This window comes from Myiozetetes cayanensis, unplaced genomic scaffold (assembly GCF_022539395.1).
Source record: "Myiozetetes cayanensis isolate MyiCay16 unplaced genomic scaffold, myiCay2020 scf12, whole genome shotgun sequence".
Taxonomy (NCBI): Eukaryota; Metazoa; Chordata; class Aves; order Passeriformes; family Tyrannidae; genus Myiozetetes; species Myiozetetes cayanensis.
In genome coordinates, this window is record NW_026086826.1 from 24,396,350 (window position 1) to 24,413,028 (window position 16,679).

Genomic DNA, 16,679 nt, shown 5'->3' on the forward strand with positions numbered 1-16,679 from the left:
GTATTTCTACGTGAAGCTTGACTGAGGTGTGGTGGGAACCTGGGGTACAGCAGTCTTTCCTGAAATGTCTCTGACACGAATATTCTTGAAAGAGCGTGTCCTGTTGCAGTTCCATATTTGAAAACAAATTAAGCAGCAGGAAAATATCAGTTGCAGGAGGGTAGCCCATAGGCTGATGAGTACTGAAATGGGTTAAATTGCAAGAAAACAAGTGTTCATTTCATGACCTTGACACTGCTGTTTACAAGAGAAACTAAATACATACTAGCTTCTTTTTCTTGCTGGGCATATTCTGCATCATCATCAAATAAAATCAAAGAGAAGTGTCATGTGTTTAAAAGTTCATCTGTTACTGTTTGAAAAGTGCTTTATCAAACCTTGGGGGAGTTCATGACATTGTAATTTTTTGATGGGCTGACCCTTTAAAAAAAAAAAACCAACCAAACTAAACAAACAAAAACCCCCAACCAACCACCCAAAATCAGAAAAACCTATTTTTTACTAGATTAGCTTATAACCAAACTGAAGTCTTAAAGACTTTAGGTATGAATTTGGCAAGTTCTGTTTTGCATTGAAAAAGAAATGTAAATTTGTGACTGCCGTAGAGAAGGATCCAAACAAGTCTATTAGAAAAGTTACCGTGGGAGCCCCCAGAGCAGCACTGCTGAAAGAACTTCTAAGACATCTGGCTTAGCCTCAGCTTTTGATGCCTTTTTTCTGAGCAAACAGGTACAATACAAAAAATATCGTGGTGCCATGACCCATAGCTGTGCTCACTGAAGCCAACAAAGTTATTGCCTGTCCTATTAGTTTTCATGTGGGTGTCTGAAGATAAAAACGTTTTCAGAGTGTTCATCTTTCGAACAGCTGGGCCGTCTCTCTCTACTCCTGAGTGTTGTGAGAGCTGAGATTCACCCTGTGTTGTCTGTTGGGCAGCACACCCATGAGGCTGAAGAAGCATTTCAAGTTACTGCCACAGCTGATTTCATTTAGCATAACAAAAACCTTCCACGCCTTGAGCCAAATGTCTTTAATCTGTGAAGCAAACAAACCCTCCAAAAACAGGAACTTATTGAAAAGTTGATACCCGAGTCTCCTTCTTCTGTCAGTAAATGTGTGGCACAGAGAATTAATGCACAGCTTTTGGCTTCACTCATACATGGCTGACTGCCACAGACACAACATTTTATAGCTGCCGGGGGTCTCTCTTTGAATGTGCTTTTTCTCTGCAGTAGTCAAATGACCTTTAAATGGATGCAGGTGTGTCTCATAACACAAATTTTTATCATGTGAGCGCATTTCTCAGACAATAAATGAGCTTTCACGTTTCTTTTCTTCATTTCCCAGTGAACAGAATAATCTTGTACTTATGTTAAACTGCAATTTTTGGTGGAGTCTATTTGCATTTTCAGCTCCATGTTTTAGTAGTACTTAAAAATAATCATAAATTCAAAATAAGGCTCGGTAATCTATTTTTCATCCCCCTCCTGACTCTCTTTTTCCTCCCCCCTCCCAGTTGCCCTCTCTGCCTTCATATACTAGGCTTTTGGTCTGTGGAATGCAGAGTAGAAAAGGAATCTGGCTTCAGGAATGTGGGTCTTAAATCCAAAAGTGGAAGGAGCAAAGCAGGAAGAAATTACTGAATGGCAGAAATCTTTCAGGCAGATTGGTCCTTCTGGAAGTAGAAGGAATACAGTAGTAGGGAGTGGCTTAAGACCAAGAAGTGGTGGCATGCAAGTAGCAAGAGTATAGTAGGAATAAAGAAAATGTCAAGAAATGCAGAGGTGAGGGGAATCTAATGTGGTGTATGAATTTGTGAGCTTTTCTGCCACCCTTTCACCAGTCAGCCTTTGATACTGGGAAAAATGTTAAGTGCTCAGTAATGTCTAATTGCTCATATATATGCTAATATACACTTACATATGGGATTTGACTGGACTGCTTTCATGCTAAAAATTAAGCACACAAGTTCTCTCGTGTGTTCAGCAGTGTCTGGAGAAGAGACAATGTGCTAAGTTCTCTCTTGAAAAAAACTTGATAAGGAAGAAGAAACAGTTGCTGTGCTGTTTTTAATTATCTTAATCAGTAGGCATCTGTCAAAAAAGCAGAGTGTGAATTTTAAACCAGGAGACTTTGGGTCTGGTTTCATTGGTTTTGGTTGAACAAATTGCAGCAGAGAAACCTTTAGACCATGAAGCTTGGCCTTGATCCATACCTTCTTGTGAATTCATTGATAATAATGCTTTGCAGTTATATATTCCATGAAGTGGCTAAGAAAAACTTTTCAGTAGTCTGTCACACCCTGGGATCTCTGATTTTTATTTTTTATTTGCTAAAAGCGACTACTCTAGGTCTGGCCTTTCACTGTTAACCGCTCCTAACACTCACTGCGATGCTTCTGTCTTAGACCCCTGCCAAAACGGAGCTTCGTGCGTGGACGGGATAAACTCCTTCTCGTGCATCTGCCTGCCTGGATTTCACGGAGATAAATGTCAGACAGACACCAATGAATGCCTGAGTGAGCCCTGCAGGAACGGGGGCACGTGCACCCACTACGTCAACAGCTACACCTGCAAGTGCCCGCCTGGGTTTGAGGGGACCAACTGCGAGAACAACATCGACGAATGCACTGAGAGGTGAGGTGACTGCACGGTGCTGCAGCGCCAGGATCTGTTTTCCTGCCACTGTTCACAGACACAGTTGTGATTCATGCAAGGAAAGCTTGTTTAGCCGAAAGGCAGTTGCCCATCAGATTTGATCTTCAGTTTCTTCTAATGTTGTTCTAGTTAGAAGCTTAGTTCCATTACGGGACAAATATGACAGTGTTTAGCAAAGTTGAAACAGTTACAGGTGCTAACTTATTATAATATAAATAATTTATATTTCTATAAGACCATTATCTCACAGGGAAGGGGAAATAATTGATTTGTTATGAATGGCTACTGTGTTGAGAAATACAAAAGCTGCAAAAATGGAAGTGATGGCCAACTCTTAGAAGGACAGGAAAAAGAAATTAGTCCTAAATTGAGTTATTGACAACAAATAATATGAAGAAGCAACCAGGAGAAACACTAAATCCACAAATTCTGCACTGGAAAGATTTAATCATCAGAGATTTTTTAATGCTCACAAATTGGATGTTGTTTAGCAGTGTTGAGATAAAACCTGAGGTCATTCTCAAGGGGGGAGGTGTGGAACTGAGCTAAAAAGCTCAGCAGCTGGTCCTTATATAAACAGTTCATGTGGTAGTTTTAAAAGCTCTTTGAAAGTTAACCCTGTGATTTCATCATTTTAAGCTTCATTAGGATTGATGTAAGTAACTTCAGATTCTCAAATGGAAACCATTTCTAATAAAGCTTGAAATGGTTAAAAAAAATAATTTAAAAGTAGTCTGTTCTAGTCTAGTTACTAGAGACAAATTGCCTAAATGCAAAGCTCTTGGTATTCTCATGTATTTTCTTCATACCTAGAAAAGATCTTTCTTATCTTTTATAAAATTGCATTTGTGGGGGAGGAAGTATTTAAATATCTTTTTCTTAAGAACAGGATTGTGTCACTGATGAGGGCGTGTTTAATTTGCACAACAGTTGTTTAATGGAGTGAAGTATGCTGGGTGTTTTAGCAGAATGCCTGGCTCTTCCTTGAGGTTCATCCTGTTCTTGTTTTTGTTATCAGTCAAGACAGAAACCAGTCTTGCAGGTATGAATTAAGGATGTAGCAATTTCCAACGCTCTGCCAAGCTAAACCAGTCACACCTTCTCAACCAAAATTACTGGGCTATACTTAAGAGCACCACGGTGGTTGGCTAATTTGAATTTGGTTCAAATAGTTCTTCCGTGTCCTGTGTGAGAAGCTGCCTGTGAGAGAGTGCCACCTCCTTTTGGAGAGAGGTGCCTGGTTTCAGTGAAACACATGAAGTGATTGGCAGTTCCTCTGTCTTCCTTACTTTGGCATGAATGTAAACAGCAGTTTATGCTCCCTGGAAAACAGAATTCAGCCCGTAAGACAGAGGAGCTTCAGTCAGAATTTAGATACTTAAGACTTGCACTCTTGCACTGGGAGTTCAGGGAGGGGTGAGTCAGTGGCTTCCCTCGTGGAAATACCCTTTGACAGTGCACAAAGCAGATAACAAGCATGAATTTGATTTGTGTACTTAATCAAACTGATTATCTTGAGTCTGATCTAGGGTTATACTCAGAGGAGCAGGAGTTTCTTTGGAAGGAAAATGGAGTCAACTTTGCATGAGGCATCACTATTCCTAACTTTCCCAGTCACTTCTCCCTAGGACACCTAATCTGACAGAATTTCTTATGATTAGAAGATTGAGGGGGATAATTCCTTTGATCTGAAATCTGCCAGGGCATGTATGAGTAGTTTTACAAATCAGGACTTAAGGTTCTCATGAGAAGAGGAGGAAGGCATTTAGCAATACCAATACTTTCACATAATTTCAATTAAGAACATACTTGTGTTTTGCATGTTGTACAAACTTTTTCCTTGAGAAAACATACCTCTGACTCCTTTGAAGCTTTTTAAAAAGACCAATTGTTTTGTTTCTCATAATTTGTAATACAAGTGTAATTTGTAATAAAATTTATCAGTTGAGCAAGCCACACTCAGTACTGTTTGTGGTCACATTGAAGCTGGGAAGATTTCATTAAATAAGTTACATCCATCACTAATGGCTCACTAAAACCCTGCTTTACTTTCTTTGCCTGCTGAGATTAAAGATGGTGAGCTGGAGTCCCCTTGGATTGCTGTTATCTGATTTATGCTTCTTCAGCAGAAACTCAGCAGTGGGCAGAAGATCCTGTTATCTGCCTTTCTCTCTTATTTCACTCATGTTTATGGCTATGAGCTAATTGCCTTTTGTCTCAGCTTACCGTTCTTCCCCCTCTCTTGCAGCTCCTGTTTCAACGGAGGCACTTGTGTGGATGGAATCAATTCCTTCACCTGCCAGTGTCCAGTGGGGTTTACGGGACCCTTCTGTCTCACAGAAATCAATGAGTGTGATTCCCATCCTTGCCTGAACAGGGGCACTTGCGTGGACAGCCTGGGCACGTACAGATGTATATGTCCCCTGGGTTACACTGGCAAGAACTGTAAGGTGGGTGACATTTTGCTGCCTGTCTTGCACAGGGCACTGTTGCTTGAGCTGTCCAACAGAAGGAGTGGGATAGATCTTAGGGACAGAGGGATAGATCTTAGGTATGAAACAAGGCAGAGCTCCTGTTCTCTCAGTTCTGGCAAGAGGTGGTTGGCCCACAGGTTGCCCCTGTTCAAAACTGGAAATCGTAGAATGGGTTGGAAGGGACCTTAAAGGTCATCTAGTTCCAACCCCACTACCACGTGTGCCTCTTCACCAGGAGGATCAAAATGTTTGGTTATTTAGGAGGACAGGTATCACTGGAACTTTCTAGGTTAGTTTTTCTTCTTAAATGGAAAGCAGCTTTTAGCTTTGCAAATGGCTGCATTTCATTTGAAGCATAAAATTGTCCTGATTGAAGACAAGAGCCGTGTATTTAAAAAAAAAAACAAACAAACAAGCACAAAACAAAAAGCAGAGTATTAGTCTGATTAGCAAGACTTGGATTTAACTGGTTCATTTTTTACAGGGAGGTGTAGTTAATCAGGATTGATTGTAGATTTTTTTTTTTTTTTCATAAGAAGCCAGAAAATGTTTTGGGGCAGTAAATGATGTGGTTGTCCTGTTCACAACCTCAATAAAAATCTCTAGCCTTACTTGCATACTGAAGTTCAGGCAATTTACTGTTTTCCACAGTCGAGCATGGGAGCTGCAAACCCCCTATGCTGTAAATGACTGACTAGTACCTATTAAAAACATTAAACTTGGCGTATTACAGTGGAAACAGAATACTGGTTTTCAAATCAGAGTTCTTTCTTTAGATTCTATTCTTATCAAAACAGCAAGAATGATTTGAGACTATTTCTACTTTTGGAACAGTAAACACTATATTGGCTTCCTTCACAAGCAGTCTTAAGTGCTGCCATTTAAAAAGGAATCGGTGAATTTCTTAAACTACTGGAAAACACGACAATTTTGTAAAAATTTTGCAACCCTCTTCTGTGCCAACAAGTCTTTGTAAAGCAGTGAGTGTTGGAAAGAAGCATTTTAGTGGCAGTGGGGGAGGTGCTTTACCAGAAGTATGTTTGCTAGACATTAAATTGTCAGGTCTGCTTCTAGGTATTGCTAATGGAGGAAGTGAATGCAAAGTAATGAAGTGATATAAAAAAGCAACCCCTCTGCTACCCTAATTATGCATTCCAGGCACACCAGTTAAACCTCATTGGGAGAATTAGCATTGAGAGTGATCCTAAAGTACTGTGAAGTTCAGTAGTTCCTCTTCTGTTATGTTTGCTTTGTTTTTACTTGAGAAAAGGATTAATGTTCCTGTCCCCAAATTAAATGTTGTGGATTCTCAGGAAGTCTGCTTTATGTTCGGAGAAACTTGATCGTAACGTATTACTCATTTTATGCGAGGAATCAGAACTTTCTGAATTTATAAGTGCTACTCAAAGCTCTGTTGGAGAGATTTATAGATTACAGCTACACTGTAGTTCTTGTCTTAGTGGTAAACTGGCTTGACCTAATTAGCAAAGCTAAATAAGCAGCACAAAATCAGACAAAGATTCATAAGTTTTAGAATTTGCATGTAAAACAGTCAGCTACTCATTACAAATGCAGAGGCTCAGTGTTTTTTCTTCTTCACGCTCAACTACATGTGATAAAACTTAATTCCAAGTTTCTTTTTGGTTGCCTGTGAAAGCACAGATTTTTTTACTTTAATCTTTGTGAGGAGACAGTTTGCATCTGAAAAGCAGAACTTTCTGCAATTGAAATTGCATTTTACAGCCAAAATTCAGTACTACCCACTTAAAAAACCTCATCCTTTCCTCAAGTCATCTTGAAATGAGTCAAATAGCTGTATTAATTTGAAGATGAAGTGCTTAAAAAGGAAATTATTGTTAGTGACTGGTTTATATTACGTCAGAGTTATTTTGGGTCTTCACTTTCATATGATGATTTACTGAGTTTTAGACTCTTCATTTGGAAACTGTTATTTATACAAGGAATCAAGAAAAGCAGTAGATTTTAACCCATCTTCAGTTCATAAAACTGGGGGGTTTCAGCTGAATCCCGGAAGACAGACCATACTAGAGCAAGTGAGGACAAAAGCAAGTATGGTGAGCTAATGATAAAAAGGAAAAACAACGATGAAAATGTGGAATGCATCTGTCATCCTCAAAAAGCAGTGAAGATAGGAAGAGTTTGGGAAAAGAAAGGGCACCTGGTACTCTTGATAGCTGGAAGCTTCCTGCTAATGTGGAACTAGAAGCTTAGTCCGACATAAAACTGAATTTTCTCAAACCCAACCAGCCAAGGATCCACCTCAGTAAGAAGGTGTGAGGATCAGCTTACTCTTGAAATAATGTTGCCATCTGGGGTTTACTTCTGTGTGCATTTGCACTTTCCTAGGGCTGTGAGACTGCTAGTGAAGAACCTGGCTTAGACTTGGGAAGTACTGTACCCGTTCTTTCCAGTGCCTCATGGAACCAGCATTACATACTTTGTGTCCTTGCTTTGTGTCTTGAACTTTTCCTCTGAGTAGTGTTTCCTCCTGTGCCACATGTCATGTGTTCTTTTTTTTCCTTTGCAGTCACTTATGGATCTGTGCAGCAAGTCTCCCTGCAAGAACAAAGGCACATGTGTCCAGACTCTGGCCCAGACTCGCTGTGTCTGTCCGTCTGGCTGGACCGGTGCTTACTGCGATGTGCCCAATGTCTCGTGTCAAGTGGCAGCATCACAAAGAGGTAAATGAACATCCTCAGTGCTTTAATTGAAAACACCTCTCCATGCATCGTTAATCTGTGCCTTCTTCCCCTCTGCACCTGTGGACACAGCATGCATTGGAAATTCCAGAGAGCTTTGCCTCGAGGTGGTTGATCACAGTCACTTCTAAAGTAAAATACTCTCAGCAAGGTTGTGTTTGTTGCATTTTGTACCTCATGACCTGTGTAGGTATTTTTGCAGAAAATACTGGCTTCCAAGTGCACTATTTAGCTATGTAGGTTATACCATGCCCCTCAAAGTAGCAGTTTTCTATTTTAGATGATATACATATGAAAGATCTGGTTAAACTGAATTTTGTCCAGGAATGTGGCTTATAGCCCAGGCAGATGGACAGTGTCATGCCATTTTTTGTCCAGGAAATCCAAAGAAATAGATTCAGTGTCAAAGGAGAAGGGTATCAAGCTCCTATACCTTTTACAGACGTTCTAGGTACAAACATTGAACCTTTGTATAGGAGCAGTAGTGCTTCAGATCCGTATTCACCAGCCAGTGATAAAGTAATACAGCAGTACAAATACTTCATGCCGGTGTTGGTGGCAATGATCCAATGAGGACAGAGCAGTGACTTCACTTGGAAGGCAGTTTTGGTTCTGTTCCACTGTAATTTAAAGAGTAACTCTCCAGATTTTAAGTTTCAGCTTTTCAGTTTGTTGAGTCTAGCCATGTTCATTCCTGGCTGAGCTACCCAGCACTGGCAGCAAGCGTGTTTTATGTGTTTGCTCACTTTATTTAACTTCGTTTCAGGAGTCCCAGTGGACCAGTTGTGCCAGCACTCTGGTCATTGCCTCAATGTTGGAAACACACACCACTGTCAGTGCCAGGTGGGTTACACAGGCAGCTACTGTGAGGTGCAGCTGGATGAGTGTGACTCCAGCCCCTGCCAGAACGGAGCGACCTGCCGGGATCACCTGGGTGGATACCAGTGCGAGGTAATGCATGGTGGTTTAGTAGGAAGAGGTCTGAATATGTAGGGCATTGTAATGCAAGGGAATCAAAAAAATTCAGAAACACATGCAAGTGGTAGAATAGCTTCCAAAGAGGGGGTGGAAGCGACTTGCACTTGGAAGAAATCTTTAATTTGGCTGTAGCAGAAGCAGTGCTCCTGAGAGGCTTTTAAGAGTGAAGTAAGAGATGATTGTAAGGAGCTGCGGTTGATGGGCATTTGAGCTCTTTGTCTCATTGGAGTTCTTATCTGGAAAGACTTTTTGCCTGAGGTGGGGTTTACATTAAAAAGTACGTAAAATGCATTAAAAGGAATATTGTATTCTCCCTGTTGGATGGGCAAAGTATCCCTTGCCTCTCAGGGTGGGAAATGCCTTCCACTGCTTTCTATTTCTTACAGCTGATGCAGAGAGCAGTGTAGGCCGTGATATTATGGTGTATCAACCTTCCCAAGCCTTTCAGAATGGTAGAACACCTTGGAAGCTCGAGCCCAGAGGGAAAGGATGAGTTTTATGTAAACCTTAAATCAAAACTACTGAGGCAATTTCAGTGCTAAAGGGTATCAGGATTTGATGGCTCTGTTTTGCAGCAGTCGAGCCACTCGAATTCAAACGTGGGGAGTGCTGTTGAGTGTCACATGGCCGAGTTGTGTGCTTAAGCTGCTGCCTGTGCAGCCCTTGAAATCACTTGCAGTTGTTTAGCTACAAAGGCAGTCCTAATCTATCCCATTGAGGGCTCCTTTTGTCTGTGTTAGCCTTTCTCAGATGTCTGCTAATGTATCTGTTAGAAGATTATTCACACTTATTTCTATACCGGCAGTGTGTGGCTGGATACCAGGGTGTCAACTGCGAATATCAAGTGGATGAGTGCCAGTTTCAGCCCTGCCAGAACGGAGGGACATGTATCGACCTTGTCAATCATTTCAAGTGCTCCTGTCCACCAGGAACTCGGGGTATGAAGCTCAGCAATTAAGTGAATATTACAAGAGTGAATTTTCCTCTCTGACCACTGGTTTCGTGACACAGAGTCCAAAGGGAATGCATTATGTTCTTTGAAGAATGTTCCCAAAGTACACTGAATCCCTTGAGATACATATTTTCTCTTTAAAAATAAATGCTGCTTTTCCCCTCCTTTTTTTTCTTTTAAAGGAATAGGTCACAGCAGTGTCCTTGGGGAATGTATGATCCATCTTTGGCAATGGGGATGGACGAGATTACCATTAAGGTCTCTTTCAGCCCTGTCTGTTTTGATCTAGTAAATCCAAGGTTTCTTTTTTTTCCTAAGATGCCTAGTTCTCTTATAATTTCCAGTGTCCTTTACTTTTTTCAATTTTTACCCTGTATTGTCCTCTGTCCTGGAGTCTTTTGTGGAAAAGAAGTTCAGTGGCTCTAGGCTGCCTTAACCTATTTCAGCAAATTCGAGCTCTTTCATTAAAAGCTATTTTAAAAATAATAATTAAAAAAAGTAGTCCACAGTCCTACATTGGTTGTTTTCAGTAAGTAAGATTCCACAGCCTGGTTAATGTTGTGTTTCTTGAAACCTCACCTTCCACTTCCATGTTATATCTGACCTGATGTCCCTGACTTCTACCTTTGAAAATATTCAGGATTGCACATTTTAACACATTGGTGAATGCTTTCTCACTTGACTTTTTTTTCCTTAGGTTTATTTTTCAAGTCAGTTAAAAATTTTACATACCTCTGAACTTACTTTTTCTTTCTGAAATATGTCATCTCAGTGTAGGCTAAATCTTCAGCTGTGTGTCAGAACTTGATTGATAGAGTAAATATAAGTAAAATTATAACACCTAATATATTTGCCTCCTGCGCGTGCACATTGCTGTTTCATTCACTTTAGTGTGACTGTCAGCACATCTCCCCAGTCTGGATGAGTGTTTATTTCATTGTAAGTCATTGCAGTAGCAATCCTTCATATATTGTTCTTAATTTTATTATTCAATTTAAAGAAAAAAAAAAAAAAAAAAAAAAAAAAACACAAAACCCAAAAATCCTGCTGTTTACATCACTACATCAAAGTTTGTATTTATGTACCAGTATCTGCATCTCCTGAGTTTCTGTGTTGTACTGAATCCCCCACCCTCCTTTGAGAGGTTCTGAGTCTACTACTTTTAATCCTTCAACCTTTATTTGTTGAGATTAATTACTTTTTGGATGTGACTTTTTTTTTCTGGTAAGTGAAAGGAATTGGAGGAGATTGATACAATTACTTAGGATAGTAAGACTTAGCTTTTGTCCCTGACCTGGTTTGAAATTAGCACTTTACTGCTGCCAGTGTGAGCATCCTCCACATTTAGATGAATGATTTCTACTTGCTCTGCTTGAATCAAGAGTATTAACAGACAAAAGTACCTGCTCAGCTTATCCCCTCTGTCCCTTTGTATCTGTTATACTGTGCAGTGAAGGCAGAACCAGCACCAGACCTTGTCCTTTGAAAAGGAACCATGTAGGGAGAAGGACAAACTGCCCTCCCTTGCCAGTGGTGAGGGTTTACTGTAGGTCCCCAGAATGCAAACTGCAGGAATCAGTGTTTTTTTGTAGGTTTGTTGTTGCTTGTTTTAATGCTGTTGCTACAGACTGTCTCTGCCCAGTTGCAGGGTTACCTGAAGTTAAGTGTCTGGTGGCAGCTCACAGCCTCTCAAGGACAGCACATGTTCTCTTGGGCTGTGCTCAGTCACAGGGCTAAATTGAGTGCATCTTTTTTGGGTTTGGTTTGGTTTTGTGTTTTTAATTATGCTCTTAAATTAATTCAAGTATGAAAGCTGCTAAATACCAGTATGGCCTAGCATTGAGGACAGCCTGGATCTAAAACACATGCTGCCTAGGCCTGATCCGAGGCTGTCTGTCTGCAGAGGGTATGAAATGCATTAAGATGGGATCTTTTATCTGTTTATTTCAGGGAACGTGTGTGACGTGGTCTTGAAACTTGATGAGCAGTGTAGGAAAGGAGGCCACAGCGCTGTATCCTCAAATTGTCCCTGTTTCCTGTCTTGGCAGGCCGTTTCTGTGAGGAGAATGTGGATGACTGCATTTCAGACTCAGGAGTACCCCGCTGCTTTAATGGAGGGCAGTGCATTGACCAGGTCGGGAGCTACAGCTGCCTCTGTCCCCAAGGCTTTGCAGGCGAGCGATGCGAGGGAGATATCAACGAGTGCCTCTCTAATCCCTGTAACCCTCGTGGAAGTCTGGACTGTGTCCAGCTGACAAACGATTATAGGTGCATCTGTCGTAGTGCTTTTACGGGTGAGTTGTCATAAACAGGCTATCCATTTCATTGTGGTATCTTGAAAAACGGTAATTCTTTCCCTTTCTGGCAGTAGTGTTATCTAGTCATTTCCCTTTACAGTATCTTTTGTTTCCCTACACCATGCTTCAGTTTTTAAACCAGTCTTTGTTTTAAAACTTCTAAGAAATTTGGCTTCCAGAGCTGTCTCAGACAAAGGAATCTCCTGAGACACGTGGCTGCCAGAATTTTTTTTTCTGTGGTACTTTTCTCTCCTTCACAATTTCACATTTCTAATATTGGAAGTGTAACTGTTCATGTGTCACCTTCTCCATGGCATTTCCTTTTGCAAAGCAGCATATGCTTTTTCTCTATAAATCAGTGTCATGGTATCCATAAATAGCTTTTGGCCTCCTTTTCTATTCCTCGCACCCTTTTCTTCCTTACATTGCTGATGTGGTCAGGATGGAATACTCTATGCATAGGCAGGCCGTACATTCCTAGCTTAGTGATCCTTCCACAATCCAGCTTTGAGTCACAACTTTGCAAGAATTTCACACTGTGCAGACTTATGTCTCACTCTCTCCAGATCTCTTCTTTGTTAGTATTGCTGCTGTTCTGCTTTCTGCCTCCCACTGGGCTTAAGTTTGGTCTAATAGTCTCCAGATGTATCTTAACTTTCAGCTTTCCATTTTCCATGTCAGTTTAACTTCCTACATATTCAGTGTTCCTCGATTAAAACCTTTCACTTTCCCTGCTTGCCACTGACCTCTGCATGCTTTACCTGATTTTTTCTTAACATTTAAAGATGCTGTTATTTTTCCACTAAATTTGTGAGTGTCAGATGTAAAGAGATCACAAAGACATACACTTGAAGAATACATGTGGTAGTTTTTAAAAGCATTACCTAGACTGACAAAAGAAGTTCCTAAAAGAGCAGTGTATGAGAGGAGTAGTGCTGATGGGACTCTGATGCAGGTCATCAGATGGGATTATATTTAAGCCTGTCTGTTAAACTTGCTTTTATTAATTATGCTTCATGTTGCTTCTGGCTCTGATGGAAGGGTTGCTGGAACGTGTGGTGTGGGGAATGCAGACCTGCTGCACCCTAGGAGGAACAAGGAGAGCTGCTATGTCTCAGACATGAAATCTGTCTGGAAATGTTAGGCACATAGGGGGGGAGCATGCTTCCTCCTCTAGCTGTCTGTCTTCTGCACATTCCAGATTGACCCTTCTGCCTGGGAGGGGACGGGTGGCTTTGCTGTGGTTTATGACTGAGGATGCCAGGACTCTGTGGGCCACCCTGCCCTGTCTGCAAGCAGCCTTGGCTGCACATGTCTAGAGACTTCTATTAATGTTTTCCTAGGGGGTCCAAGTCATGCTTAGGTCATCCTCATTTTTAAAACTCTGTTGTCAGAGTTTGACTCTGGAAGCTGCTGCAAAGCTGGTCAGTGCAGTAAGACCTCTGTCTGGCTGATCAGTCTGAGGAGACTCTGCTTGCTTCTCCTATTCACTCATGTTGCATCTGGTCCTGAGTTGTTCATTAATTTTAGAGTGTGATTTGCTCTCACCGAGCATCTCCCAAAAAGTAAATAAGACTTAGGAACCCCCAAACTGGTGTGGTACATCACTTTCAGCCTCTGTGCCTGGTTGACTTGGAAGTGGCAGCAGCAAATTATTTGTGCTGTGTTGTGCATGTTCTTAAGGAGGCAGAGAAGGACAGCTGTCTCCAAATACAGTTAGTGGATTCTGGGGTTGTGCCTTCCTCTACCACTGCTTAGGCAGCTACTTAGGAAGCAGTGTCTTATCTGAAGGGATGATCCCGACCTCTTCGGAGGGGAAGGTCTCACTGGAGTGCTCTGCTCGCTGGCCATTCATGAGAGTGTTTTGCTTTGTGATGGCTTTTTGATGTGCACAGACACACACATTTCTCTGCTCTCTTCTCCCTGTGTCTGCATCTCAGGTCGTCACTGTGAGAGTGTAATCGATGTGTGTCCTCGGAAGCCTTGCCAGAACGGCGGGACCTGCGCTGTTGCCAGCAATATGCCGGATGGGTTCATCTGCCAGTGTCCTCCGGTAAGCATACCCTGAAACTGCATCGCCTGCCTCAGCTGTAGAGCTCTCTGGCTGCAGTCCCACTAGTTTCACGGGTTCACTGTAGATGAAGATTGTCTTCTCTGTACCACCTGCAAAGCTGTGTCTTTGGACACACTTTACCCACATCCTTTAGTTTATCTGTAGAGCTGGGGAACCCAGGACTTCCAGGTGCCCTAGGAGAGCGATGCAGCCAGTTGTTACCCCAGAAAAGTCTGCTGTTGAGGCATGATATCTGGCATTCCCGTCTTAAACTAGCATTAAATTCTGACAATTCTTTTGCTGTCCTGTGTTTTGTGTGCTTACTGCGAGATTCCCCTTGTTCGTGGCTCTTCTAAGCTCATTTCAAAATGTAATTTCCTAGTTTATCCTTGAGCTTAGGTCCAGAAAGTCATGGCTCCTGCAATGAGGCTAGGGGAGTTACAGGGGAGAAAGAGTTTGCATATGACACCTTGCCTCCAGCCCTCAGAGCATTGAAGAATAAGTTTGTGAGACTGATTGTTTTGCCTTTCTTTCCCCCTCGTAGGGTTATTCTGGAGCAAAATGTGAGTTCAGCAGCCACAGTACCTGTGGACAAGTGAAATGCAAGAAGGGGGAGCAGTGCATCCAGACATCTTCTGGTCCACGGTGCTATTGCCCCAAGCTGTCTGTGGGAGAGGAATGCCAGACAAACACGGGTTGTGCCAGTGCCCCCTGCCAGAATGGAGGGAGCTGCCACCCTCATTCTCAGCCTCCTTACTATTACTGTCAGTGCCCTGTCCACACCCAGGGCAGCCAGTGTGAGCAGCCCGTAACTTTCAGCCCAGAGCCCCGAGGATGTTTGGATTCCCAGTGTGCAGAAAAAGCAAGAGATGGCTACTGTGATGAAGAGTGTAACACTCATGCGTGCCAGTGGGACGGAGGCGACTGCTCCCTGACAATGGAGGATCCTTGGGCCAACTGCTCCTCCTCATTGCGCTGCTGGATGCTTTTCAATGGACAGTGTGACGAGTTCTGCAACACACCCGAGTGCCTGTTTGACAACTTTGAGTGTCAGCAAAATAGCAGAACGTGCAAGTAAGGCCTGATCCTGAGAATGGTTTTTGTGTGTGACTAACGTAGTTCCTGCTAGTGCTCTGCCTGCTGCTCCCCTCTCTTCCATTGTTTCTGTTGCTCGTCCTTGCTGAAAGTTTTTGGCATCAAGGAGTTTCTGCTGCTTTGTTTACTTTTCTGTCTGTTTTTGGAATTTGTGTGCTATGCACTGAATCGATAACCTGAACAATGGTAATGTGTTAACCTGCTTGATGGATGTGCCCTGCTTTCCCTGGAAATGTAAATAAGAGGCATTTCACCTTGTACTAGATTTTAGTAGTACTGCCTCCTATCCTGAATTTTGCTTCGTTCCAGCAATACCTGTACTTTTATCCCAGCTGTATTTGCCGCCACTGAATGTGTTTCTAGCTTGTTTATTGTGGCAATTCTTGAGTAATTTGTGATAAATGCCACAGCTTTGCTGTGATGATTCTCCCTTGGTGAGGCAGGCAGGAGGCGTTAGATATCTTAGTAAACAGAATAAGCAGTTCTTTTCCACTGTTACCAGAATTGAACCATGGATTATTGTGCTTCCTCCTTTCACCCTGCTGGGTTGCAAGCTTTATCCCGGGGTTGTATTTCTTCTCATTGTATCCTGATTGTGAGTGTTATTTTACCTTAAATGACGGTGAAGAGCGCAAGACCTTGGCCCCTGGGCTGCAGGTGTGCTGTGCAGAGCGTGCCTGTCCTCCTGTGCTGCCTGTAACCCTCTCACTGTTTTAGGTATGACAAGTACTGTGCAGATCACTACGCGGATGGGCGCTGTGACCAGGGCTGCAACAGCGAGGAGTGTGGCTGGGATGGGCTGGACTGTGCTGGTGACAAAGCTGAGAAGCTGGCAGAGGGCACCCTGATCATCGTGGTCCTGATGCCCCCCGACGAGCTGCTGGGTGATGTTCGCAGCTTCCTGCGCACTTTGGGAACGCTTCTGCACACCAATCTGAGAATTAAGCTGGACTCCCAGGGGAACCCCATGGTATTCCCATACTACGGGGAGAAATCGGCAGCTCGGAGTCGTCGATCGCTTGTGGTCGTTCGCAAGCACAGAGAACTAGAGCAAGAGGTCATTGGGTGAGTGGATGCCTTTGTGTTCCTCGGGCCCTGTTGTGATGGTAACTCTTGCTTGTAGGTGTGTGGGACGTTCTGGACTTTCTAGGTCTGTAGTTTGTTTTTTAAATGGGGAAATGTAAAGCCATGGCAACTCCCCAGTTCAGCGGATAGAAAGACTAACATAAAAGGCTGCAGTTTAACCTAGTGCTTTGGCAAAAGTCTCTGTTGCTGATTTCTGTGCCCTCTTACTGTGTCTCTGCAGCACCAGGGTGTTCCTGGAGATTGACAACCGCCAGTGTGCAGAGGATTCGGAGCAATGCTTTCACAACACAGAAGCTGCTGCAGCTCTCTTAGCTGCTCAGGCCATCAAGGGCATGTTGCCCTATCCTTTCGTGTCTGTCCAAAGTGA

The 16,679-nt window shown here is 42.6% G+C and overlaps 1 protein-coding gene across 2 annotated transcripts in view; it reads left to right on the forward strand.

Moving 5' to 3' along the window:
• Positions 1 to 16,679, forward strand: part of NOTCH2 (notch receptor 2) — an 84,192-nt gene that overhangs the window by 54,692 nt on the left and 12,821 nt on the right. For both annotated transcript variants that reach the window (XM_050306761.1, XM_050306763.1), the window contains exons 17-26: positions 2,408 to 2,636; positions 4,906 to 5,107; positions 7,680 to 7,833; positions 8,618 to 8,802; positions 9,635 to 9,767; positions 11,830 to 12,075; positions 14,019 to 14,131; positions 14,676 to 15,205; positions 15,944 to 16,291; positions 16,533 to 16,675. In XM_050306761.1, coding sequence (XP_050162718.1) covers positions 2,408 to 2,636; positions 4,906 to 5,107; positions 7,680 to 7,833; positions 8,618 to 8,802; positions 9,635 to 9,767; positions 11,830 to 12,075; positions 14,019 to 14,131; positions 14,676 to 15,205; positions 15,944 to 16,291; positions 16,533 to 16,675 — 2,283 coding nt within the window. The remainder of the gene's footprint in view (positions 1 to 2,407; positions 2,637 to 4,905; positions 5,108 to 7,679; positions 7,834 to 8,617; positions 8,803 to 9,634; positions 9,768 to 11,829; positions 12,076 to 14,018; positions 14,132 to 14,675; positions 15,206 to 15,943; positions 16,292 to 16,532; positions 16,676 to 16,679) is intronic.